Here is a 27,836-nt window from a genome sequence, read left to right as displayed (position 1 = left end):
AAACTAATGTGGCAGGGGAATGGGAACAAGTGCAGAGAGACAGAGGGGTGTAAAATGAGGGTAGAAACAAAAAGTAGTAAGGTGAAAAGTAAAAATGGCAGGCCGGCAAATCCAGGGCAAAATTCAAAAAGGGCCACCTTTCAACATAATTGTATAAGGGCTAAGAGTGTTGTAAAAACAAGCCTGAAGGCTTTGTGTGTCAATACAAGGAGCATTCATAACAAGGTGGATGAATTGAATGTGCAGATAGTTACTAATGAATATGATATAGTTGGGATCACAGAGACATGGCTCCAGGGTGACCAAGAATGAGAGCTCAACATAGACAATAGACAGTAGGTGCAGAAGCAGACCATTCAGCCCTTTGAGCCTGCACCACCATTCTGAGATCATGGCTGATCATCTACTATCAATACCCGGTTCCTGCCTTGTCCCCATAACCCTTGATTCCCCTATCCATAAGATACCTATCTAGCTCCTTCTTGAAAGCATCCAGAGAATTGGCCTCCACTGCCTTCTGAGGCAGCGCATTCCACACCTCCACAACTCTCTGGGAGAAGAAGTTCCTCCTCATCCAGGGATATTCAATATTCAGGAGGGATAGACAGGAAAGAAAGGCAGGTGGGGTAGCGTTGCTGGTTAGAGAGGAGATTAATGCATTAGAAAGGAAGGCCTGGAGGATGTGGAATCGATATGGGTAGAGCTGCGTAACACTAAAGGGCAGAAGACGCTGGTTGGAGTTGTGTACAGGCCACCTAACAGTAGTAGTGAGGTTGGGGATGGCACTAAATAGGAAATTAGAACTGTGTGCAATAAAAGAACAGCAGTTATAATGAGTGACTTCAATCTACATATAGATTGGGTAAACCAAATTGGTAAGGGTGCTGAGGAAGAGGATTTCTTGGAATGTATGCGGGATGGTTTTCTGAACCAACATGTTGAGGAACCAACTAGAGAGCAGGCTATTCTAGACTGTGTATTGAGCAATGAGGAAGGGTTAATTAGCAATCTTGTCATGCGAGGCCCCTTGGGTAAGAGTGACCATAATATGGTGGAATTCTTCATTAAGATGGAGAGTGTCATAGTTAATTCAGAAACAAAGGTTCTGAACTTAAAGAAGGGTAACTTTGAAGGTATGAGATGTGATTAGCTAAGGTAGACTGGCAAATGATACTTAAAGGGTTGATGGTGGATATGCGATGGCACGCATTTAAAGATTGCATGGATGAACTACAACAATTGCTCATCCCAGTTTGGCAAAAGAATAATCCAGGGAAGGTAGTGCACCCGTGGCTGACGAGGGAAATTAGGGATAGTATCAATTCCAAAGAAGAAACATACAATTTAGCCAGAAAAAGTGGCACATCTGAGGACTGGGAGAAATTCAGAGTCCAGCAGAGGAGGAGAAAGGGCTTAGTTAGGAAAGGGAAAAAAGATTATGAGAAAAAGCTGGCAGGGAACATAAAAACTGACTATAAAAGCTTTTATAGATATGTGAAAAAAAAAGATTGGTTAAGACAAATGTAGGTCCTTTACAGTCAGAAACAAGTGAATTGATCATGGGGAACAAGGACATGGCAGACCAATTGAATAACTACTTTGGTTATGTCTAAGGAGGACATAAATAATCTTCCAGAAATAGTAGGGGACCGGGGGTCCAGTGAGATGGAGGAACTGAGAGAAATACATGTTAGTAGAGAAGTGGTGTTAGGTAAATTGAAGGGATTAAAGGCAGATAAATCCCCAGGGCCAGATGGTCTGCATCTCAGAGTGCTTAAGGAAGTAGCCCAAGAAATAATGGATGCATTAGTGATAATTTTTCAAAACTCTTTAGATTCTGGACTAGTTCCTGAGGATTGGAGGGTGGCTAATGTAACACCGCTTTTTAAAAAAGGAGGGAGAGAGAAACCGGGGAATTATAGACTGGTTAGTCTGACATCGGTGGTGGGGAAAATGCTAGAGTCAGTTATCAAAGATGTGATAACAGCACATTTGGAAGCAGTAAAATCATCGGACAAAGTCAGCATGGATTTGTGAAAGGAAAATCATGTCTGATGAATCTTATAGAATTTTTTGAGGATGTAACTAGACGAGTGGATAGAGGAGAACCAGTGGATGTGGTATATTTGGATTTTTAGAAGGCTTTTGACAAGGTCCCACACAGGAGATTAGTGTGCAAACTTAAAGCTCACAGTATTGGGGGTATGGTATTGATATGGATAGAGAATTGGTTGGCAGACAGGAAGCAAATTGTGGGAATAAATGGGACCTTTTCAGAATGGCAGGCAGTAACTAGTGGGGTACCGCAAGGCTCAGTGCTGGGACCCCAGTTGTTTACAATATATATTAATGATTTAGATGAGGGAATTAAATGCAGCATCCCCAAGTTTGCGGATGACACGAAGCTGGGCGGCAGTATTAGCTGTGAGGAGGATGCTAAGAGGATGCAGGGTGACTTGGATAGGTTAGGTGAGTGGGCAAATTCATGGCAGATGCGATTTAATGTGGATAAATGTGAGGTTATCCACTTTGATGGCAAGAACAGGAAAACAGATTATTATCTGAATGGTGGCCGATTAGGAAAAGGGGAGGTGCAACGAGATCTGGGTGTCATTGTACACCAGTCATTGAAAGTGGGCATGCAGGTACAGCAGGCGGTGAAAAAGGTGAATGGTATGCTGGCATTTATAGCGAGAGGATTCGAGTACAGGAGCAGGGAGGTTCTGCTGCAGTTGTACAAGGCCTTGGTGAGACCACACCGGGAGTATTGTGTGCAGTTTTGGTCCCCTAATCTGAGGAAAGACATTCTTGCCATAGAGGGAGTACAAAGAAGGTTCACCAGATTGATTCCTGGGATGGTAGGACTTTCATATGAAGAAAGACTGGATCGACTAGGCTTATACTCGCTGGAATTTAGAAGATTGAGGGGGGATCTTATTGAAACGTATAAAATTCTAAAGAGATTGGGCAGGCTAGATGTAAGAAGATTGTCTGAATGTTGGGAAGTCCAGAAGGAGGGGTCACAGTTTGAGGGTAAAGGGGAAGCCTTTTAGGACCGAGATGAGGAAAAACTTCTCAACACTCAGAGAGTGGCGAATCTGTGGAATTCTCTGCCACAGGAAACAGTTGAGGCCAGTTCATTGGCTATATTTAAGAGGGAGTTAGATATGGCCCTTGTGTAAAGGGATCAGGGGGTATGGAGAGAAAGCAGGTACAGGGTTCTGAGTTGGATGATCAGCCATGATCATATTGAATGGCGGTGCAGGCTCGAAGGGCCAAATGGCCTACTGCTGCACATATTTTCTATGTTTCTATTTTTCTGTTTCCTGGTCGGTCAGGGCATTAAAGGATATGGCGAGAAGGCAGGTGTATGGAATTTAGTGGGATCCAGGATCAGCCATGGGCTGATGGGCTGAATGGCCTAACTCTGTTCCTGTGTCTATGGTCTTATGGACAAATAAAACTGGGATGATTTTACAACACACCCTGCGAAAACTGATAAATTTGGATTGTTTCTACAAATAAATTATTTCAGGAATAATGTGGTGCAGTGGAAAAATGTAAGTCTTACTTTGATAGCTAATTATTATTTTTTTTAAACTACAATATTGACCTAAGAAAGTAGTCTTACTAATGTCATTATTATCAGATAGACAAAATATATCAGATAGGAACTTGTTCAACGATATTCCTTTGTTCTGACAACTAAATGAACAAGAAGACTTTCATTTGTTGAAAGCAGAAAATCTGAAGATTACCTATGATATCTGAACCTAATTTTATTGCAGTAATTTGAATGATTTTATGTTCTTTTGTGGTCTGAAAACTCAGTTTCATTTGTGGTGTTGATCTAATTGAAAAAAAAACCTGATTTTACTTGTTTTTTCTGTCCTTTTAGATATCAGAGCTTGAAGTTCTTATTCAGAATATACAAACAGTATGTATTTTGATTTTTTTTTTGTATATTTTTCTTATGCACGTATTTCAGCACCATGTTACACATGCTGTTATAATCTTATAAGGAACAAAAGTATAATAACCTGGAAAGATTTTAAAGCCAAGTAGTATCTTGAATATGAAATCTTGATCCTTGGATTCCCAGTATGAATATGGTTGCTTTACAGATCTAGATATGTTTGTGGCTATTCTTGATCATGATTGTATGGAACTGTTTCTTACAAGTGAACAGATATTGTACTTATTCGCTGTGTACTTCAAGTGTTCTATGGCCATATTCCCTACTAGAGAGTAACATTAGCATTCCCAGGATTTAGAAAGAAGAGGAAAAAGAACAAAACTCTTCTGCATGGAATAGTATTGCATTCTTTATCAAATTTTATTAAAAATATGCAGTACACCAAGGAATTTGAATATCTTGTATAATCGGAAATTTGTTTCATCAAAAAAAGTATCTGGACCTATCTTAACTTATATGTTTATGTGTGTTGTAATTTCAGCTGTTACAAAGACATCCATGCTTGAGCAACCCTTGTCAAAATGATGGAATATGTCTGAATCTCATGGACTCTTTCTTCTGTCTCTGTCCAAACAACTGGAAGGCAAGAGCATTTATAATTAGAAATAACTCTTTCAGTGATATGAATCTTATTAACTAAGATGCAGTGTTCATGTAAAGCAGCTTTACTCACTCAGAAGTACAGGATTATGGAGCTCTTCCTTCATAGAAAAAGGAAACTGCTTTCATGTAATGTCAGTCCACTAAGAAATGATATGTACAATATCATTTCTATTGATGTTTCTGTTACCCTAAAGCATCGCTAGGCTACCTCAGTATCTATGTTCCAATTAAATGACCTGGGCCTGCTTTCATTGGTAATGTTAAAACACAGCTGAAGTGCTAAAGTTTGCCAACAGGCTTTATCAATGTTGTAAATGCCCTGCATTATGACCCTTCGGGCAATGAAAATTTACACCTACAGAAATTATGTGGAAAAAAAATTAAATGAATGACTGTAATTTTTTCAACTACCTTTTGTTAATGTATGTGCAGATATAACTTGGCTTTATGTTATGCAAAATCATGATATGTACCATTTTCTACGAATGCAACCCCTACCCCTACAAGGGTCATATTCTGCATGGAAGTCAGTCAGCAGTGGTGTGCCTCAGGGATCTGTTCTAGGGCCCCTACTCTTTGTGATTTTTATAAATGAACTGGATCAAGAAGTGGAGGGATGGGTTAGTAAATTTACTGATGACACAAAGGTTGGAGATGTTGTGGATAGTGTGGAGAGCTGTCAGAGTTTACAGCAGGATATTGATAGGATGCAAAACTGGACTGAGAAGTGGCAGATGGAGTTCAAACCAGATAAGTGTAAGGTGGTTCATTTTGGTAGGTCAAATATGATGACAGAATATAGTATTAATGGTAAGATTCTTGGCAGTGTGGAGGATCAGAGGGATCTTGGGATCCGAGTCCATGGGACACTCAAAGCTGCTATGCAGGTTGACTCTATGGTTAAGAAAGCATATGGTGCATTGACCTTCATCAATCGTGGGATTGAGTTTAGGAGCCAAGAGGTAATGTTACAGCTGTATAGGACCCTGGTCAGACCCCACTTGGAGTACTGTGCTCAGTTCTGGTCGCATAACTATAGGAAGGATGTGGAAACCACAGAATGGGTGCAGGGGAGATTTACAAGCATGTTGCCTGGATTGGGGAGCATGCCTTATGAGAATAGGTTGAGTGAACTCGGCCTTTTCTCCTTGGAGTGACGGAGGATGAGACGTGACCTGATAGAGGTGTATGAGATGATGAGAGGCATTGATAATGTGGATAGTTAGAGGCTTTTTCCCAGGGCTGAAATGGCTAGCACAAGAGGGCACAGTTTTAAGGTGCCTGGAAGTAGGTACAGAGGAGATGTCAGGAGTAAGTTTTTTACGCAGAGAGTGGTGAGTGCGTGGATGGGCTGCCGGCGAAGGTGGTGGAGGCAGATGCCATAGGGTCTTTTAAGAGACTCCTGGACAGATACATGGAGCTCAGAAAAATAGAGGGCTATGGGTAACCCTAGGTAATTTCTCAGGTAAGGATATGTTCGGCACAGCTTTGTGGGCCGAAGGGCCTGTATTGTGCTGTAGGTTTTCTATGTTTCTACCCCGTGACCCTCCCCATAAGACAGAGGGAGGTCATGTTCATAACCGATGGAACAATATGCTCATAGCATAACTGCATGTCCTCTATAGTGACCAGCTATTTGGTTATTAAAGCATCCCAAATTTAATAAGGAAGACCCAGTGGATGGAAGATGTAATTGTAAGTTGTCACTATCAAACTGTTATATGTTGTATGTTGGATCAATATTAAAATGTAGGTCTTTAACATATGTAATAAGCAAAAGATCCAAAGAGATTCACATAGTTCCCTTACAGAAACCCCCCCTAGAAATAGTGGAGGTTAAGAAGTTTAAAGCAGCTAAAGTGAATTAGAAAGCTTTCAAAGAAATAGTTATAGTGAATGTACTGGCTGACATCATTCTATAGATTCCTGAATGGTTCTTATAGTGGCAAATATAACCCCACTATTTAAATAAGAGGGGAGAGAGATAAGTTAGCCTGACATCAGCCGTAGAGAAATGCTGGAATCTACAAACGTTTGTATTATCAAGGAAGTAAATGAAAGGAACTTAGAAAATAATAAGTCTTTGACAGAGTCAACATGGATTTATGAAAAGGAAATCACATTACCAATGTACCATTGGATGTGATGTATTTTGTTTCATGATTGCTTGTATCCTGGCTACAATAAAGCAAAATTATTGCACATAAAGCAAAATTAAAGCAAGATTATTGGTAGTAGACTGATAAAGAAAGAGAATTGGTTCAAGGACATCAAAGAAATAGTAGGAAGAGATGGTTCATTTTCAGATTGGGAAGTTTTAATTAATGGGTTTCAAAGGGTTATAGCCCCAGGAGTATCACAGATTTGGATAGGGGAACAAATATAAAATGCACAAGTTGCTGATGAAACTAAACTGGTTGAGAATGTGTGTTGTGAGGAGGGTGCAAAGATCCTTCAAAGAGATACAGACAGGTTAGTTGAATGATTAAGAACTTGACATAAGGAAAGGGTAAGTTAATCAACTTTATAAGAAAATAAATGTGGAATATTTTTAAATGATGAAAAGTTGAAAAGTAATAATTTTCAGAGGGACCAAGGTATCCTGAGATGTAACTAAAGATCCTAAGAATTAGATTCTAGGACTGGGAGCCGAACATCTGACTTTTCGAAGTTTTCTTTAACTTTTATCAAAATTATGCTTGGTCTCTACCATAACGCTATTTTCTTGCACAATCGCATATCCTTGATTCCCGAAGGCATTTGTGAATCTGTTCTGGTACTCCTACTCTTTGTGATTTCTATAAATGGATGAGGAAGTGCAAGGGTGGGTTAGTAAATTTGCTGATGACATGAAAGTTAGTAGTGCACTAGATAGTGTAGATGGTTGTCATAAGTTACAATGAGATATGGACAGTATGCAGATCTAGGTAGAAAAATGGCAGATGGAATTTAATCTCAAAAATGTGAACTGATAAACTTTGAAAGATTGTGTTCAATTCTGCTCACCTCATTATAGGAAGTATGTGGAAGGTTTAGAGAGGGTGTAGACTAATTTTACCAGGATCCTGCCTGGCTTTGAGAACATGTCTTATGAGGAATATGAGGAATGGTTGAGTGAGCTATGGCTTTTTGATTTTGAGTGAAGGAGAATGAGAAGCATCTTGATAGAGGTATATAAGATTATAATAAGCTTAGATAGAGTAGAGAGCCAGCACCTTTAACTGAGGGTGGAAATGGCCATTACCAGAGGACATCCATTTAAATTGAGAGGAAGCAAGTTTAGAGGAGATTTCAGAGTTAGGGTTCTTTTACGGAGAGAGTGGTATGTGCATGGTAGAGGCTGATACCAAAGGGACATTTAAGAGACTCTTAGATAAGCATGTGGATGTAAGGAAAATGGAACTTTATGGGCTGTGTAGAATGGAAAGGTTAGATTGATCTTGAAGTAGGTTTGTGTAGGTTGGTAGAACATTGTGATCCAAAAGGCATCGTATACTGTACTATTATTCTATGTTCTATATTCTAAATATTTAGAAATCACTAGGACACTGTTTTGATTGAGCCTCTTTAGTCCTCAGCTAAGAGAATTCCAGGGTTTCAACACTCTGATTCTATTTGGTATCCCAAAGAGGATAACCTCACATTTTTCCATGTTCTAATCCACTCATATCGCTTACCACATTCTTATAAGCCTCCTTACATCTTTTTCCTTACTAGCAGTTCCATGAAGCTTTATATCATCAGCAGACATTAGGTTCCTTCAGTCAAATTGTTGATATAGATTGTGAGTAGCTGTGGCCCAAGTATTGATCTCTGTATTTCTCCACTAGTCACAGCCTGCCATTCTGAGGAAGATTCATTCTTTGCTGTCTGTTTGCTAACCATGCCAGAGTACTATTGTAATTCTACTTGCTCTAACCTCGTTGATCAAACTCATATACAGGAGCTTATTGCAAGCTCTCTGAAAATCTAAATGTACCTCATTCAATGGTTCCTCATGTTAAATTAGCCCCAGCCATATTCTGTTGTTACATTCTTCATTATATTTGCCAGCATTTTCCCTGATGCACACAGAATAAAATTAGAGAATGCTGAATATACACTGCAGGTCAGGCTACATCAATGGGAAGCGAAACAGGCTTAATATCTGTGTTATTGACTTGGATTGCTTGTTTATTTTTCTTTTATTTCTTTTTGCCCATTTGAGAGTGGAGAACATGACAAATCTGACCTGCCAGGCACATCTTCTTACACTGCTTTTCACAACCCTTATGTTTGATTATTGATGTTCTCACTCTCTAACTTCTCAAATTACTTGTACAAGTAGCCTAGTTACAGCTTATCCCCATGGTCACCCCGTTTTTACCCTAGCCAAGACATATGTAACCCTACATACTTCCTGCAGTTTAATCGATTTCTTTTCACTCCTTACTGGTTCTGAAGAAGAGTCTTCAGTCTGAAATGTTAGCTCTGTTTGTCTTCCTGCAGATGCTGCCTGGCCTGCTGAGCATTTACAGCATTCGCGGTTTCCTATTAATTCCCCTACTATACACGTCAGGTTATTAGGTCAATAATTTTTTGATTTCCTGTCCCTCCTTTCCTAAATCATTGTCATATTTTCTATTCTCTAATTTCCTAGAATCATTGTAAAATCTATGGCATTATGAAATCTGGTAACTATTTTAATCATCTATTATGATATGTCTTTATGACCATCATGTTGAAAACTCTGGGACGTAAATCTCTGTGCATTGTTTTTCACTAAATTCTTCATTCCTTCTTTTAAACCTGTTTCCTCAGTATATGAACATCCATTTTATGAATACCCAGACTTATGATCATAATTAATATTTTCAGTTATGGTATGACTTCTTGATCATATTTATAGTTAAGCCTTTATATAAAATTCAAAGAGGAATTGAAAACAGCTTAAATGCTAAATATTGTAAGTTGCTACTACATCAAATCATTTAAAATGAATATCTCCAAATTAATGTGCTAAGAAATAGGTTGTAAATTGATAGAGCTGTTTCAAGCAACTTCAGCCAGCCACCCACTTCTCAAAAGTGGCTCCAGATGTTATTCAGTGCTTTTTCTTTCCTCCTTTAAGTAGTGGCAGTGATCTCACTCCAATGCATCCTGTGGAGAAAGCAATTATTATCACTTGATCTCAGAATAAGTTTTGATTTACAAATACATCATCTTAAAAACAGACTTATTTTTGCCCTTGTTCTTACTTTCCTTTTGAATACCAATGAAACATTTTAGTTTTTTTTATGCCCCTCACCAAATTTACTATTGAATTCCTGTTTTACTTTCACTAATTTTTTCCAGATTGATTTTTGTGATGGTGGGTGAGGGAGCTGGGTAAGTGTTTTGAGAAGAGATTAAACAGACCAGGCCTAAACTCTCTTGAGTTTAGATAAATGAAACATTAAAAAAGATCCTGTTAGACTTGACAAGGTAGCTGTAGGGGAGGTAATGTTTCTGATGGTTAGTGTCTAGGATAGGGGTAGGCAAACTTAAGCACAAATGATTTTCTAGCATGTGTTATTCATTAATTTGAGGCAAAACATAACTAAATGTATTCAAATGGATAATTCCCATATTTCAAGTTTTTTATGGCATTTATCTGGCCCACCGTCCGCTCATTAAAATGCGATCCGGCCCACAGGGGCAAAAAGGTTGCCAACCCCTGGTCTAGGATCAAGGGTCACAGTCTCAATATGAGAGCCAATCATTAATCTGCCAAATGCTCCTATTCTTATCCTCATTGGTGCATGGCACGAGCAGCAATTTAGGGATTACTACTCTGGAGATCCTGCTTTTCAGTTTTCTACCTAGGTCCCTAAAATCTCTCTTCAGGACCTCCCTCACCTTTCATACCTATGTCATTGGCACCAATACGTAACAAGACTTCTGGCTGTTTACCCTCCCTTTTAGAATGCTGTGGACCTGATCCAAGAAATGTCTGATGCTGGCACATAGGACGCAATGTACCATCAAGGTGTCTCTATCGTGCTCACAGAATCTCAACTCTTTTCCTCTGACTATGGAATCTCCTATCACCACTGCAGCCCTCTTCACCTCTTTTCTCTTCTGAGCCACAGCACCAGACTCAGTGCCAGAGTCCCAGTCACTGTGGCACTGGTAGGTTGTCCCCCTCGATAGTATCCAAGCAGTGTACTTATTTTTGTGGGGAACGGCCACAGGGTACATTCCACTGGCTTCCTATTTCCTTTCGCTTGTCAGTCATCCAATTACCTGCCTCTTGTAACCTAGGGGTGACTACCTCTCTGTACCTCTTATCCATCACTTAATCTCCTGTATGAGCTGAAGGCCATCAAGCTGCAGCTCCAGTTCCTTAATATGTTGTCTGAGGAGTTGTAGCTTGGTGCACCTGGTGCAGGTGTGGTTATCTGGGAGGCTGGAAGTCATGAACAGAACAAAGCACTACCCCTGGAGCCATCCTCTCTGCTCTAACTCTGCCCAAACAGGTGAGGAACAAAGAATGAAGAAGAAGAAGAAGAAACTTACCAGATACTTATCTTGACCAAACCCAAGCCTGATCTTGCCGAAGCCTGATGAGCCAAAGCCACTCCAACAATGGCTGCTCCACTTGCCCCTCCCTTACTTTTATTTGCCCTTTCAAATGAACCCCATAATGAATGTGATTATGGCTGATCATTTGTTTGTGTGCCACCAACTTGCAGTAACACATTATCCCTTGATTCCCTTAATATTAATTAAAGATCAATCATGGTTATTGAATGATGGAGCAGGCATGAAGGTTTGAATGACCTAGTCCTGTGCCTATTTTGTATGCTCTCATGTTATTCTACTAAATGCTCGGGATCAGAGATATGGGGCTATTGGTAAATCAAATATTTCCAGGATGTGGTCACATGACAGTTGACTATAAAGAAAATTATTATTATCTATAAGACATTCTTCAATGTTGCACTGTATTCAGTTTTACAGTATGAGAAAAGTTGAGTTCTTAGAATCATACAGAAAATACTGAAGCAAAATATCTGAAAGTTGAGCAGAAACCATTTCCATATGGAGTATGGTAACCCTTGGAGCATTTCCAACATTTTGGATTTTCATTACAAGATAATTCCATGTTTTAAGACAGCTTTGGGAATTTGAGTCAAAGTGCTTCATCTATATTCAGTATTTTTAGAGTTTTTCTTCTGTATCTGGCACAATGGCAGCAGCCAGTCAAGCTGCTGTCTCACTGTTCTGTGATGTAGGTTTAATCATGATTTCTGGTTCTGTCTGTGTCGAGCTTTTGTATTCTTCCTGTGACCTTCCATGTGCTTTAGTTTCATCTCATATGGCAGAGATGTGAAGGTTAGTAGGTCGGCTAGTTGGCTAATAGAAAATTGGTCTTGCTTTTAGTGGTAAATTAGCAAATTAGATTCTTATTTTCACATGTACCAAGGTACAGTGGAAAAAGTAGTTTTCTTGCTGTCCATACAGATCATTTCATCATGTCTCTGCATTGAGGCATCTTGTGACTGTGTGGCCAAGCACAGCTCTAACACCATATTCAAATTTGATGATGACACCACTGTTGTGGGCCGTATCAAAGATGTTGAATCAGATTACAGGAGGGAGACTGAAAATTTGGCTTACTGGTGTCATAACAACAACCTCTCACTTAATGTCAGCAAGACCAAGGAACTGTTAGGAGACTTCAGGAGAGGGAAAGCAGAGGTCCATGAGCCAGTCTTCATTGGAGAATCAAAGGTGGAGAGGGTCAGTAACTATAAATTACTGGGTGTTACTATTTATAGGACCCATCCTGGACCTAGCATGCAATTGCAAAGAAAGCACAACAGCACCTCTATTTCCTTCAGAGTCTGCGGAGATTTGCATGACATTAAAAACTTTGACAAACTTCTATAGATGGGTAGTGGAGAGTGCATTGACTGGGTGCATCATGGCCCAGTATGGAAACACCAATGGCTTTGAACAGAAAACCCTACAAAAAGTAGTGGATTTTGCCCAGTAAATCACGGGTAAAGTATCCCCAACCACTGAGCACATTCACTTGAAATGCTGTTGTAGAAAAGCAAATCCATTATCAGAAATCCTCACCATCCAAGCCATGCTCTTTTGTTGCTGCTGCCATCCGGTAGAAGGTACAAGAACCTCAGGACTCGCACCACCAAGTTCAAGCACAATAACTACCCCTCAACCATCAGGCTCTTCAAGAACAGAGGATAGTTACACTCACTTGCCCATCTATTGAGATGTTCCCATAACCAAAGATCCCACTTTAAGGACTCCTTATTTTGTTATTGTTCTCATTATTTATTACTACTTATTTATGTTTGCACTTGCACAGTTTGTTGTCTCCTGCACTCTTCCATTGATCTTTCATTGATCCTGTTATAGTTACTGCTCTATAGATTTGCTGAGTATGCCCTCAGGAAAATAAATCCTAGGTCTGTATGTAGTGACAATTATGTACTCTAATAATAAAATTTACTTTGAACTTTGAATAATGGCAAAGCAATAACAAAATACAAAATAAAGTGTTCTAGTTACAGAGAAAGTACACTGCAGGCAGGCAATAAGGTCCAAGGTCATAAGAAGGTGAATTGTGAGGTTAATAGTCCATCTTTATGGGATTGAGGGGAGAACAGTTTACATGAAAATTAATGGGATGATATTGCTTTGTTGCTGTACTAAATGACTTTTTTTGTGTCCTAGTAAGATTTGGAAATCTAGACCCGATGATCTCTATTAAGGATTATGGAGTCACCCATTTTTGGCAAATGAAACAAATCATTTTCTCCTTAGCCCAAGGCTTCCCAACCTTTTTTATGCCATGGACAGACAAATACCATTAAGCAAGGGGACCATTGACCCCACATTGAGAACGCCTGCCTCTAGGATCTCTCTGCTTAAAAAACTTTGAAGCAGAGTCTATAAGTACTTTAAGCCGAAGATAGATGGATGTGACAAAGGCAAAATGTTAAAAAAAAAATTATCAAGGATAGGCAGGAGTGCTGAATTGTGGTTATAATCCTATGTCAGATAAGAAATGCTTCAAACTCGCAGACAAAGTGGGTGCTGTTGTAGTATGGTGGACTAACTTCTACCTTGCTAAGGTCAGGTGGCAACTCTCTGACTTCTCCTCTTATCTGTCCCTTGAAGCGGACCCCACTCTGGACCATGAAAAAATTGTCTCTGACACCATCACTGAGCTCATCAACTCTGGAGGACTCCCATCCATGCCACCAAACTCACAGTTTCATTAGCCTGCACTGCTTGCTTCTACCTCCTAGCCAAGATCCACAAACCTGACTGCTGGTAGACCTATTGTCTCTACCTGCTTCTTCTCCCTTGGTTCAGCCCTTTCCCACTTACATCCGTGACACTTCACATGCTCTAGATCTCCACAACAAATTTAAATTCCCTGACCCTGACTGCCTCTTTTTCACCATGGATGTTCAGTCTCAATATATTTCTATTCCCACACCCTCCCATGGAGAAGACTTTGAAGCTCTCAACTTCTTTCTCAACAAAAGAACCAACCAGTTCCCCTCCACCACCACCCTCCTCCATTGGGCATAACTGGTCCTCATCCTCAACAATTTCTCCTTCGGCTTCTCCCACTTTCTCTATACTCAAGAGGTAGCCATGGGAACCTGCATGGGTCCTAGCTATACCTGCCTTTTCACTGGGTATGTAAAACAGTTTATGTTTAAAGACCTCCCTGGTAATGCTCCCCAACTCTTCCTTTGCTACATTGATGACCGTATTGGTGCTCTTCATGCCCCTATACTGAACATGTCAATTTCATTAAATTTGCCTCCAACTTCCACCCTACCCTAAAATTTGGTCCATTTCTCACACCCGCTCCCCTTTCTCAATTTCTCTGTCACCGTCTCTGGAGACAAACTGTTTACTAACAACTTTAATAAAACTACCGATTCTTATGGCTGTCTTGAATTTCCCTCTTCCCACCCTGGCTCATGTAAAAATGCTATTCCTTTTTCTCATTCCTTTGTCTCCACTGCATCTGTTCCCAGGATGAGGATGTCCTTTCCAGAACATCAGAGCTGTCCTTCTTCAAAGAATGGGATTTCCCTTCCTCCGTTATTGACACTGCCCTCACTCAAATCTCTTCTATTTCCTGGACATTTGCACTCACCTCATCTTCTCGTCGCCTTAACAGGGATAGAGTTCCTTTTGCCCTAACTGACCATCCCATTAGCCTCTGCATCCAACATATCATTCTGTGCAACATCTGCCATTGACAAAGGGATCCTACCACCGAACAGATCTTTACCTCCCCCCCCGTATTCCACTTTCTGCGGGGATCATTCCTCTATGATTCCCTTGTCTATTCATCCTTCCTCACTAATCTCCCTCCTGGCACTTATCCCTGAAAGTGTTCAGAGTACTACACCTATCTCTCACCTCCATACAGAGCTCCAAACAGTCCTTCCAGGTGAGGCAACACTGACTTGTTTGGGTCATCTGTTGTATCTGGTTCAACCGATACAGCCTCCTCTCCATTGGTGGGACCTGACATTATTTGGGGGACTGCTTTGTTGAGCATATCTGCTCCATTTAACAAAAGCAGAATTTCCTAGTAGCCAAATATTTTAGGAAACCGTTCAATTAAATAACACAGCAGGCTGGAGAGGCTAACTCCTGTTCCTTATATTTTTTATATTTAACCAAGCTATTAAAATAAAGAGACTAAACAGAAAATATGAACATCCAGTCAACTACTAAGACCTGAGGACTCAGGGAAAATTGAAGTTTGCAGCAGGAGACAGTAAAATATTGAAGAGCCTGGCATGATTATTTCTTCTCGCTCTATTTTAGAGGACCAATAAATCACTTTAATAAGTTGAAGCAAGAGTAAAAGCAGGACTAATGTTTTCTTTCTGGGTGCCAGGCTAATGCAGTGAAAACAGATTTACTGTATAAATCATAAAAGAACTAAGAATTTTAGATGAGTGGAAGGTTTCTGCCAGATATAATCTGGAACAGGAACAGTTACTATCAACATGGGTGCTAGAGAACCGAAAGTTCATGCTTGACCCAGAGGTTTTAGAGTGCAATTACCTTCAGAACCAGGTTTAATACCGCTGGCATATGTTCAATTGGTTCAATAGGTACGAAACAGACTACAGGGAGTTAGGAAGGAAGTTGAGAAGCAGGACCTCAAAGGTAGTAATCTCGGGATTACTGCCTGTGCCATGTGACAGTGAGTATTGGAATAGAATGAGGTGGAGGATAAATGCATGGCTGAAGGATTAGAGCAGAGGGCAGGAATTCAGATTTCTGGATCATTGGGACCTTTTCTGGGGCAGGTGTGACCTGTACAAAAAGGACGGGATGCACTTGAATCCGAGGGGGACCAATATCAGGGCGGGAATGTTTGCTAAATCCACTGGGGAGAGTTTAAACTAGAATTGCTGGGGGGTGGGAACTGAACTGAAGTGACGGAGGAAAGGGAGGTTGGCTCACAAATAGAGAAAGCATGGAGGCAGTGCGAAAAGGAGGATAGGCAGGTGATAGAGAAGGGATGCGCTCAGTCCGATGGTTTGAGATGTGTCTATTTTAATGCGAGGAGTATCATGAATAAAGCGGATGAGCTTAGAGTATGGATCAGCACTTGGAGCTGTGATGTTGTGGCCATTACAGAGACTTGGATGATGCAGGAGCAGGAATGGCTACTTCAAGTGCCAGGCTTTAGATGTTTCAGAAAGGATAGGGAGGGAGGCAAATGAGGTGGAGGTGTGGCACTGCTGATCAGAGATAGGGTCACGGCTGCAGAAAAAGAGGAAGTCATGGTGGGGTTGTCATGTGGGTGGAAGTGAAGAACAGGAAGGGGTCAATAACTCTACTGGGTGTTTTTTATAGACCACCCAGTAGTAACAGGGACATTGAGGAGCAGATAAGGAGACAGATTCTGGAAAGGAGTAATAATAACAGGGTTGTTGTGGTGGGATATTTTAATTTCCCAGATATTGATTGATTTCCCAGATCTCCCTAGAGTGAGGGGTTTAGATGAAGTAGAGTTTGTTAGGTGTGTTCAGGAAGGTTTCTTGACGCAATATGTAGATAAGTCTACAAGAGGAGAGGCTGTATTTGATCTGGTATTGGGAAATGAACCTGATCAGGTGTCAGGTCTCTCAGTGGGAGAGCATTTTGGAGATAGTGATCACAATTCTATCTCCTTTACCATAGCAGTGGAGAGGGATAAGAACAGACAAGTTAGGGAAACATTTAATTGGAGTAAGGAGAAATATGAGGCTATCAGGCAGGAACTTGGAAGTATAGATTGGAAACAGACGTTCTCTGGAAACGTAAGGAAGAAATGTGGCAAATGTTCAGGGTATATTTGCGTGGGGTAGGTACCTTCCAATGAGACATGGAAAGGATGGTAGGGTACAAGATCCGTGGTGTACAAAGGTGTTGTAAATCTAGTCTAGAAGAAAAGAAGAGCTTACGAAAGGTTCAAAAAACTAGGTAATGATATGAATCTAGAAGATTATAAGGCTAGCAGGAAGGAGCTTAAGAATGAAATTAAGAGAGCCAGAAGGAGCTATGAGAAGGCCTTGGCGGACAGGATTAAGGAAAACTGCAAGGCATTCTACAAGTATGTGAAGAGAAAGGGGATGAGACATAAGAGAATAGGACTAATCAAGTGTGACAGTGGAAATGTGTGTATGGAACTGGAGGAAATAGCGGAGGTACTTAATGAATACTTTGCTTCAGAGTTCACTAAGGAAAAGGATCTTGGCGATTGCAGGGATGACTTGCAGTGGACTGAAAAGCTTGAGAATGTAGATATTAGGGAAGAGGATGTGCTGGAGCTTTTGGAAAGCATCAAGTTGGATAAGTCACCGGGACCGGATGGGATGTACCTCAGACTACTGTGGGAAGTGAGGGAGGAGATTGCTGAGCCTCTGGCAATGATCTTTGCATCATCAATGAGGATGGGAGAGGTTCCGGAGGATTGGAGGGTTGCGGATGTTGTTCCCTTATTCAAGAAAGGGAGTAGGGATAGCCCAGGAAATTATAGGCCAGTGAGTCTTACTTCAGTGGTTGATAAGTTAATGGAGAAGATCCTGAAAGGCAGGATTTATGAAAATTTGGAGAGGCATAATATGATTAGGAATCGTTAGCATGGCTTTGTGAAAGGCAGGTTGTGCTTTACCAGCCTGATTGAATTTCCTGAGGATGTTACTAAACACATTGATGAAGGTAGAGTCGTAGATGTTTTGTATCTGGATTTTAGCAAGGCATTTGATGAGGTTCCCCATGCAAGGCTTATTGAGAAAGTAAGGAGGCATGGGGTCCAAGGGGACATTGCCTGTGGATCCAGAACTGGCTTGCCCACAGAAGGCGGGTCATATTCTGCATAGATGCCGGTGACCAGTAGTGTGCCTCAGGGATCTGTTCTGGGACCTCTACTCTTTGTGATTTTTATAAATGACCTGGATGAGGAAGTGGAGGGATAGGCTAGTAAATTTGCTGATGGCACAAAGGTTGGGAGTGTTGTGGATAGTGTGGAGGGCTGTCAGAGGTTACAATGGGACATTGATAGGATGCAAAACTGGGTTGAGAAGTGGCAGACGGAGTTCAACCCAGATAAGTGTAAGGTGGTTCATTTTGGTAGGTCAAATATTATGGAAGAATATAGTATTAATGGTATGACTCTTGGCAGTGTGGAGGACCAGAGGGATCTTGGGGTCCGAGTCCATAGGGCACTCAAAGCTGCAGCTGCAGTAAGACTATGCAGGTTGACTCTGTGGTTAAGAAGGCATACGGTGCATTGGCCTTCATCAATCGTGGGATTGAATTTAAGAGCCAAGAGGTGACGTTGCAGCTACATAGGACCCTGGTCAGACCCCACTTGGAGTACTGTGCTCACTTCTGGTCGCCTCACTACAGAAAGGACGTGGAAACCATAGAAAGGGTGCAGAGGAGACTTACAAGGATGTTGCCTGGATTGGGGAGCATGCCTTGTGAGAATAAGTTGAGCGACGGAGGATGAGAAGTGACCTGATAGAGGTGTACAAGATGATGAGAGGCATTGATCATGCGGATAGTCAGAGACTTTTCCCCAGGGCTGAAATGGCTAGCATGATAGTTTTATGGTGCTTGGAGATTTACAGAGGAGATGTCAGGGGTATGATTTTAAGCAGAGAGTGATGAATGCATTGAATGGGCTGCTGGCAGCAGTGGTGGAGGCAGAAGCGATAGGGTCTTTTAAGAGATTCCTGGATGGCTACATGGAGGTTAGAAAAATAAAGGGCTGTGGGCAAAGCCTAGGTAGTTCTAATGTAGGGATATGTTCGGCACAGCTTTGTGGGCTGAAGGGCCTGTATTGTGCTGTATGTTTTCTATGTTTCTATTTAATGGCAGAGAAATGTATACAATATACATCCTGAAATTCTTTTTCTTTGCAAACATCCATGAAAACCAAGGAGTGCCCCAAAGAATGAATTACAAATGTTAGAACCCCAAAGCCCTTCCCTAGCTCCCTCCTCTGACACACAAGCAACAGCAAGGCAATGACCCTCCCTCTCCAACGGGAAAAAAGGAGCCGCACCCTCCACTGAGCACTCAAGCGTGTAGCAAAGCATCAATAAGGATACAGACTTGCAGTACCCCAAAGACTACTCATTGACCTAGTAATTCAACATACCACAGATTCTCTCTCTCCCTCATAAGGCAAAAAGACGTGTCCCCATTTCAGAGTGAGAGGGGAGATATAACAGACAACTTGCTGATTTATGATGTTAAAAGTCTGTTGCGTTGCTTTTTCTGAGCTCTCCGTCCAGAGAATTGGCCCCAGAAAGGCTCAGGTCTCTGGACACACAGCCGGCAGCTAACCCACTGCTCCCAATGATCTGTGCTCTCCTGCGACACCTCTGTCAGGGGCACCGGCCTTGAATCAGCCCGTCTCCAGAGCCACAAAAATCCAGCACCCAAAAGGCACTTGCCTTCCAGGCCGCGTCCTTGGGATATCAAAAAGCGGCCAGTATTGAGACCCTGAGAGCGGGTCCCATTTCCGTAAAGAACTCAAGCCAGAGTGTAATTGCAGGTCAGGGTCTTCAAAATAACCTTGAAAAGGAAAAAAAGAGATATAGAGCTGTTTCCGAAGTTGCAAGCAAATGAGTCATCGTTTAGCGCCATCTTGACTTTGCTCTGCCCTCCGAGTTGTGAAATTTGTTCTTTTGTGTCAGCAGTGATTGCAATACATAATAATAAATCTATAAATATATAGATTATTATAAATAAATATATAAATAACTATATATAGATTTAACCAATTTCCCCCGGGATCAATAAAGTATGACTATGACTATGACTATGACTACTATTAAATCAGTGCAAAAGAAGTGAGGTAGTGTTTCATGGATTCATTGTCCATTCACCTGTCTGAATTCCTGCAGCATCTGGGGACCCTATGACCTCTGTCTCACAGGCTAACGTCAGAACTTTTTTCAATAGAGTTCATAGGGTCATCAGATACCACAGGGATTCGGACAGGTGTACTTTTATTCTCCCTTTCAAAGTATACATAAAAGGTATTGAGCTCATCTGGGAGTGAAGGATGACAACCGTTCATGATGTTAGGTTTCACTTTATCAAAAGTAATGGCGTGCAAACCCTGCCAGAGCTGATGTGCATTAGATTCTGTTTTGATCCTCAGTCAGAATTGGTTGTTTTGCTCTTAAAATAAACGTCCATTGTTTGTACCTGGATTTCTTGTATAGTTTTTCGATCACCGGTCTTGAATGTCACAGGTCTAGCTCTCAGCAGATTACGAATCTCCTGGTTCATCCACAACTTTAGGTTTGGGTATGTTCAATATGTTCTTGAAGGCAGACATTCATCCACACAGAAGTTGATGAAGTCAGTGACAACCGTGGTGTATTCAATCAGACTAGATGATGAATCCATGAATATTGTCCAGTCCACCTACTCAAAACTATCTTGTATGCACTCCTCCATCTCCCTTGACCTCTTCTTCGTCCTCACCACTGGTTCTTTACTTTCTACCTATACGCTAAGAGTTAGAAGTACACCCAGGTGATCAGAGTCTCCACTGTGTGCGCATGGGATGGCATGGTAAGCATCCTAGACGGTGAGATAACAGTGGTTGAGTGTATTGGCTTATCTGCTGATACGTGGGTGGTAGTTGTTCAGAGACTTCTTCAAGCTGGCCTGCTTGTAATGTCCTGCAATTATAGGGAAGGCGTCAGGGTACGGTTTAATGATGCTGATTATGTCACTCAGCACCTCCAGTGCTTGCCTGATGTTGTAGAGTATGCACCGCCTACAGAACAATGGCAGAGAACTCCTCAGCAAATAAAATGGATGGCATACCACTAGATCTTCCAGCTCAGGTTACCAGGACTGAGATAGAACCGCTACGTTTGTGCACCATGATGGATTAATCATAAAGCATACTCCACCTCCTCTGCTTTTAAAAGACTGAGCTGTCCTGTCTTTGTGGGGATATTGGTGATAATCATTCTGGAAATTCAGTCGTTCAGAAATTCCTCATTATTGCATGGCTGTATGGGAGACGTACTTACTGACATGAAAGTCCAACTTCTTAATAAAAAATCACGGCAATGGTTGTTTTGTGATTGTTCAGTGATTAGCAGTAAAATTGTAACTAAATAGAAATTTAGAGCTAAATTCCAAGTACTCATCAATTTTCAATGTTCTGCTCATTTAGGGACCTACTTGTTCTGATGATGTAAACGAATGTGAGGTCTATGCAGGCTCATCCCTAGCCTGCCAGAATGGAGGGACGTGCATTAACACAGAAGGCAGCTACAGGTAACTGAAACTATTATAGTCAAATTAGTGAAATATAAGATGTGCTGCAAATGTTTTAGAGCAATAAATTATTATTGCCAGGTCATTTTGTTCAAACAGCCAGGGAAATAAAATTATGCAGCTTGACTGGGCAGATGGTAGGGGGGTGGGAGGGGTTGGATAGCATTTATCTGAATTTCCAGATTTAAGAATCATAGTCTGAACTCAAATCGTAGGCTATTTAGGACACACATAAGAAGCTCATCCTTGGGCTATTTAATTTTTAATTAGCAATATAATCATAGTTTTGTGCAATAGCTCTTTTTTTGAGTCTGTGATCTTAGATAGCTAGGGGAAACTTTATTCTCACCCCTCCATCACTTTCCTGCATTTACCTTACTTTGTCAAGTCTAACAAGATTTTTATTTATGTTTCATTGAGATACCTCTTATTCATCAATATAACAATATTTGGAAACACTCTTATTAAATACATACCATGGAATGTATATCAATGTGAGATAAGATCTGAATAACCTTGTGTTTACATTGATGACATTGTGTTATCCTTAGCTGTACCTGTGCTCCCGAATGGTATGGTCCACAATGTACTTCCAAACATGATGATTGCCTAGATGGCTTGCAAACAAAATGTGAACATGGCATCTGCATTGATTTAAACAGGGTTCAGCCAAATAAGGTAAGAGCCATGGAAACGTTTGCAAGGCATATTTTGATAAAAATACTCTTAATGGCCACTTTATTTGATACACCTATACACCTGCTTATTAGTGCAAATATCTAATCTGCCAATCATGTGGCAGAAACTCAATGCATGGAGACATGGTCAAGAGGTTCAATTGTTGTTCAGACCAAACAGAATGGGAAAGAAATATGATCCAAGTGACATTGACTGTGCAATGATTGTTGATGCCAGATGAGGTGGTTTGAGTATCTCAAAATGCTGATCTCCTGAGATTTTCACACTCAGCAGTCTCTAGAGTTTACAGGGAATGGTGCGAAAACAAAGAAACATCCAGTAAGTGGGAGTTCTGTTTCACCAAATGCTTTGTTAATGAGAGAGGTCAGAGAAGAATGACCAGACTGGTTCAAGCTGGCAGGAACACATGTTGCAATAGTGGTTTATAGAAGAGCATCTCTGATTGCACAGCACGTTATACCTTGAAGTGGATGGGCTACAGTAGCAGAAGACCATGAACTTGCAGAAACACACTTAGTGGCCATTTTATTATGTACGGGGGTACCTAATAAAGTGGCCACTAAGTGTATGGAACAACTTCAGCAAGAACAATTAATTTCAAGTTTGTGCAATAATTGTAGACAGCATATACTGGAACCATTTCTTGTCAATCATACCTGTCAATTATGCAGCTGTACTGAGTTACAATTCTTACCTCAAAGTGTTTTTTTTCCTTCTGGAGATATCGCCTTTATCTTATTGGGTGGAATTGTTCTAGTTTTTTCCAGATGTTCTGTTGGCTCCAAATCATAGGACTATTTTTCAAATTGCCTGTACTAAATGGTATTTTCTATTGTACATAGCTGAAACTGATTCAGTTTTCTTTGTAGACACAAGATCATGGAATTTTGATCATGGAATTTTGTCAAAATGTGCTGATCTAGTTTTCCATACAACTGTATCTTGAATTCTCTAGAAATAAACTCGAAAACCTGCCCTGCTTCAGACTCATTTTATAATGCTCAATTGTTTGATTTATAATCTATTCACAGACCAAGTACCATTGCATCTGTGAAGCAGGGTGGAGTCAGCCTACTGCAGGTTCAGCCTGTAGTTCTGATATTGATGAATGTAGCCTTCCTGTACAACCCTGCTCAACAAATCCACCAGTGGCATGCTTCAATTCCCCAGGTTCTTACACTTGTGGGAGCTGCCCAGCAGGTAATATGTTTGCTTCTTTATAATAGATGACAGCAATATTATTTAAAAGTTTATTTTTTGATGGAAGATAATGTTTTGTTCAAATATTCACAGGCTGGTCAGGAGATGGTCACAGCTGCCAGGATATTGATGAGTGCAAAACCAATAATGGAGAATGTTCTCAAGCTCCAATTGTTCAATGCATTAATACAATGGGATCTTACCATTGTGGTTCATGTCCAGCCGGTATGTATTTCTCCTGAGCTATCTGTAAGTTTAGCTCATTGAATGAAGGAACAGTTGGTATGATTGACAGAAAATTCATTACCTCAAACAGTATTCTTTGCTAATTACAAATTTATCAAAGTTATTCCTAAATTGATGGTAGTCATTTGAAATATTAGGACCAACCAATAACCACTGTTAATATGTGACCATATTCTAAGAATGAGCAGCATCAATACTATCTAATGCAATATGTATTGAATTCTCAAAGTGCATTTTGTAGATGGTTCACAGTACAGCCACTGTATACTAGAGTGAAGGAAATATATGTTTAGGATGGTGGAGAGGATGCCAATCAAGTGGGCTCCTTTGCCCTGAATACAGGTTTTCCCAGCCATCCGAAGGTAGAGCATTCCTATGAAATGATTCGTAAGCCGGAATGTTGTAAAGTGAAGAAGCAATTACCATTTACTTAAATTGGAAAAATTTGTGAGCGTTCGCAGACCCAAAAAATAACCTTACCAAATCATACCAAATAACACATGAAACCTAAAATAACAGTAGCATATAGTAAAAGCAGGAATGGTATGATAAATACACAGCCTATATAAAATAGAAATACTTTTCTACAATCATTGCCACACTGTTGTCCGTAGCGAAAATGTCACACAAGCACTCTCTCCAGTAACCTTTAAGCTATGTAGCTGCCAAATCATACCAAATAACACATAAAAATACACAGCCTATATAAAGTATAAATAATGTATGTACAGTGTAGTATCAATTAGCGGAATTGGGAAGACAGCGCCGAGCACACTAATGATGGTTTGTTAGGCCGAGTCGTCGGAGATTGGGCTGGTGCAGTCGTCCCCAATCTCCGGGCAGCGAACCGATACCAATCTGCGGAGAATGCAGCGGTAGCCAGGACGCACCCAGCACATCTTTAAGAAAAAAGCCGAAATAAACATGCTAATTAATTAGGTGCTGCCCGGCATGTAAATGTCGGCCCAGATCAGAGGCGACGCATTCGGCAATCACCTCTGATCTAGGCCAACATTTACGTGCCGGGCGGCACCTAATTAATTAGCTTGTTTATTTCGGCTTTTTTCTTAAAGTTGTGCTGGGTGTGTCCCGGCTACCGCTGCATTCTCCGCGGCAATGTATTGGTCCGCGTCCTGGGGGTTGGGGTGGTGGGACACTGGGGTGTCATTTCATAGTTGTCTGTTTCCATCAGGGCAGGCAGGTCATCTTCTTCTATGTCTACCTGCCTCGATGTCAAAGGTCGAGGTTCGTTGTCTGCTGTGGCTGATGTTGAAGGCTTGAAAAACAACAGTATGCTTGACTGCTTAGCCTCGCTCATTTTTCTATCATCTCATGCAGTTGCTTCACGTTCAGTTCCTGGACGACTTCACTTTCGGTCCGTTCACTACTGCATTCGGTTTTGATTGTTATCCTTTCCTCTTCCAATTGCATCAGCTCTTCACCTATCAGTTCTTGGTCATGGGATGCCAAAACCTCTTCAACATCATCTTCGTCAACTTCCACAAGCCAAACTCACTTTGTCCTTACTTCATTCACCACGATCGAAATGCTTAATTATGTCTAATTTTATGCTAAGTGTAACGCCCTTACGAGCTCTTTTAGGCTTTTCCGATACCTTAGAACTCATCTTGCTAACGGCTGCTCACAGGCACGTGTTTAAGCAATGCCGGCTAGAATGCAGTTCTGGGGGAGGAGCTTGGCTGCTCGGGGCGTGCGCTGCCTGTTATCCCGCGATGCTTTTTTTGTAACAGTGAAAACACCTTCTGTTAGCGAAAACAGTTAACTAATGTAGGTCTTTCATAACAGCAAGGTTTCGTAAAGCGAACGTTCGAAAAGCGGGGGACACCTGTATTGAATCGGAATCAGATTTATCACTGATATGCAGTTTGTCATGCAATTTGTTGTTTTGTGGCTACAGTACAATGCAATATTAGAAGTGTTACGTGATAAAATAAAAAATAAATAGTTCAAAAAGACCAAAATAGTGAAGTAGCATTGATGGGTTCGTGGACCATTCAGCAATCTGATGGCAGAGGGGAACAAGTTGCTCATAAAACATTATATGTGCATCACCAGGCTCCTCTACCTCCTCCCTGATATTAGTAATGAGAAGAGGGCAGGTCGACGATGGTGAGGGTTCTTAATGATGGATGCCAGCTTCTTGCGGCACTACCTTTTGAAGATGTCCTCGATGGTGGAGATAAAATTGTACAAACCTCTGCAGCTTTTTTGTTGATCCTGTGCATTGGAGCCTCCATATCAGGCTGTAATGCACCAGGTCAGAATGCTCACCTCGGTATATCTAGAAATGTGTTAGAGTCTTTGGTGACATATCAAATCAACTCCTAATGAAATATAAAATTTGACATGCCTTATTCGTGATTGCATCAATATGTTGGGCCTAGGATAGATCTTCAGGGATGTTAATACCCAGGAACTGAGGCTGCTCACCCTTTCCACTGCTGACCCCTTGATGAGGTATGGTGCATGTTCTCCTGACTTCTCCTTCCTGAAGTTTTATGAGAATTATTGGACCAACAATCATTGAGGCAAGTGGAGAGAGTTTCATCATGGCCTTGATTTGTGTTGTAAATGCTGGAAGGGTTTAGGGTGAATTATATTCTGATTCTGAACTGATAGTATAGAAGTATTTATTCATCACAGCACACAGACATTCTCCTGCAGACCCTGTTGGTAGATCTGCCTTAAAAAAATGTACATCACATTTTTATAACCTTAAGATCAAAGGTAACAGCTGATAATTCACCTCAATTTCAATAGCTGCAGTGACATCCTTTACTTCAGTATTTTGAGTATGACAGTGCTGTCATTGAGTTACGTTTCTGCAATGGGGGACACATCTGAATATTCAAACACCTTTGCTGGGACAAAGAAATTCACAAACATGGTCAAAATGCTTCTGAGGGCAGAGATCCCATTCATCAAAAGTTAATGTTCTGAGGGCTGATGGACAAATATACCAAATATTGATAGATCAAATGTGCCTGTAACCATGTTTAAAGTGCCAGGTCATAATATCAGTCTGGTCTACAGGCTCCTTGAATTTGTCTACAATGGTACAAAGTAACAGCCAATATTGCCTGGTTTGATGTAGGCCAAGTAATCATTGTATTATTTTTCATTGATGTACGTGAGAACCTCTCATGGTTACTTCATTTTTCAAACCATTTATCTTGAGCAGCCAACACCTATTGTGGGCTAATAACAGGACTGTTTGGTTACAAAGCTGTTCCTTTTAACTTCATGTTAATGACTTTTTGCAATCTACATTACCCTAAACTGGAACTGCCTTGCTATTCCTTCATCTTTGCTGACTTATAAGACCATAAGACAAAGGAGCAGAAGTCGGCCATTCGACCCATCGAGTCTGCTCCGCCATTTGATTATGAGCTGATCCATTCTCCCATTTAGTCCCACTACCCCGCCTTCTTACCATAACCCATGATGCCCTGGCTACTCAGATACCTATCAATCTCTGCCTTAAATGCACCCAATGACTTGGCCTCCACTGCCGCCCGTGGCAACAAATTCCATAGATTCACCACCCTCTGGCTGAAAAAATTTCTTCGCATCTCTGTTCTGAATGGGCGCCCTTCAATCCTTACGTCATGCCCTCTTGTACTAGACTCCCCCATCATGGGAAACAACTTTGCCACATCCACTCTGTCTATGCCTTTCAACGTTCGAAATGTTTCTATGAGATCTCCCCTCATTGTTCTAGACTCCAAGGAATACAGTCCAAGAGCGGACAAACGTTCCTCGTATGTTAACCTTCTCATTCCCAGAATCATTCTAGTGAATCTTCTCTGTACCCTCTCCAACGTCAGCACATCGTTCCTTAAATAAGGAGACCAAAGCTGCCCACAGTACTCCAAGTGAGGTCTCACCAGCGCCTTATAGAGCCTCAACATCACATCCCTGCTCCTATACTCTATTCCTCTAGAAATGAATGCCAACATTGCATTCGCCTTCTTTACCACCGACTCAACCTGGAGGTTAACCTTAAGGGTATCCTGTATGATGACTCCCAAGTCCCGTTGCATCTCAGAACTTTGAATTCTCTCCCCATTTAAATAATAGTCTGCCCGTTTATTTCTTCTGTCAAAGTGCATAACCATACACTTTCCAACATTGTCAATCCTGTAACAACTTCCTCAATAGCACTATAGTTATATCTTAACCTAAACAATGTCAGTGCTTACTAAGAAGGATGCCACCTTCTTGAGGCACCACCTTTTGAAGATGTCTT

General features: G+C 41.0%; 1 protein-coding gene across 1 annotated transcript in view; it reads left to right on the top strand.

The window, feature by feature from the left end:
- Positions 1-27,836, top strand: part of cubn (cubilin (intrinsic factor-cobalamin receptor)) — a 392,255-nt gene that overhangs the window by 7,300 nt on the left and 357,119 nt on the right. The window contains 6 exon segments of the mRNA XM_072254425.1: positions 3,899-3,937; positions 4,458-4,559; positions 21,318-21,421; positions 21,973-22,099; positions 23,152-23,320; positions 23,414-23,545. Of these exon segments, the coding sequence (XP_072110526.1) occupies positions 3,899-3,937; positions 4,458-4,559; positions 21,318-21,421; positions 21,973-22,099; positions 23,152-23,320; positions 23,414-23,545 (673 nt within the window).

This window comes from Mobula birostris, chromosome 3 (genome assembly GCF_030028105.1).
Source record: "Mobula birostris isolate sMobBir1 chromosome 3, sMobBir1.hap1, whole genome shotgun sequence".
Taxonomy (NCBI): domain Eukaryota; kingdom Metazoa; phylum Chordata; class Chondrichthyes; order Myliobatiformes; family Myliobatidae; genus Mobula; species Mobula birostris.
The sequence above is the reverse complement of the archived record's forward strand: the minus strand, read 5'-3'. Positions and strand labels throughout refer to the sequence as shown.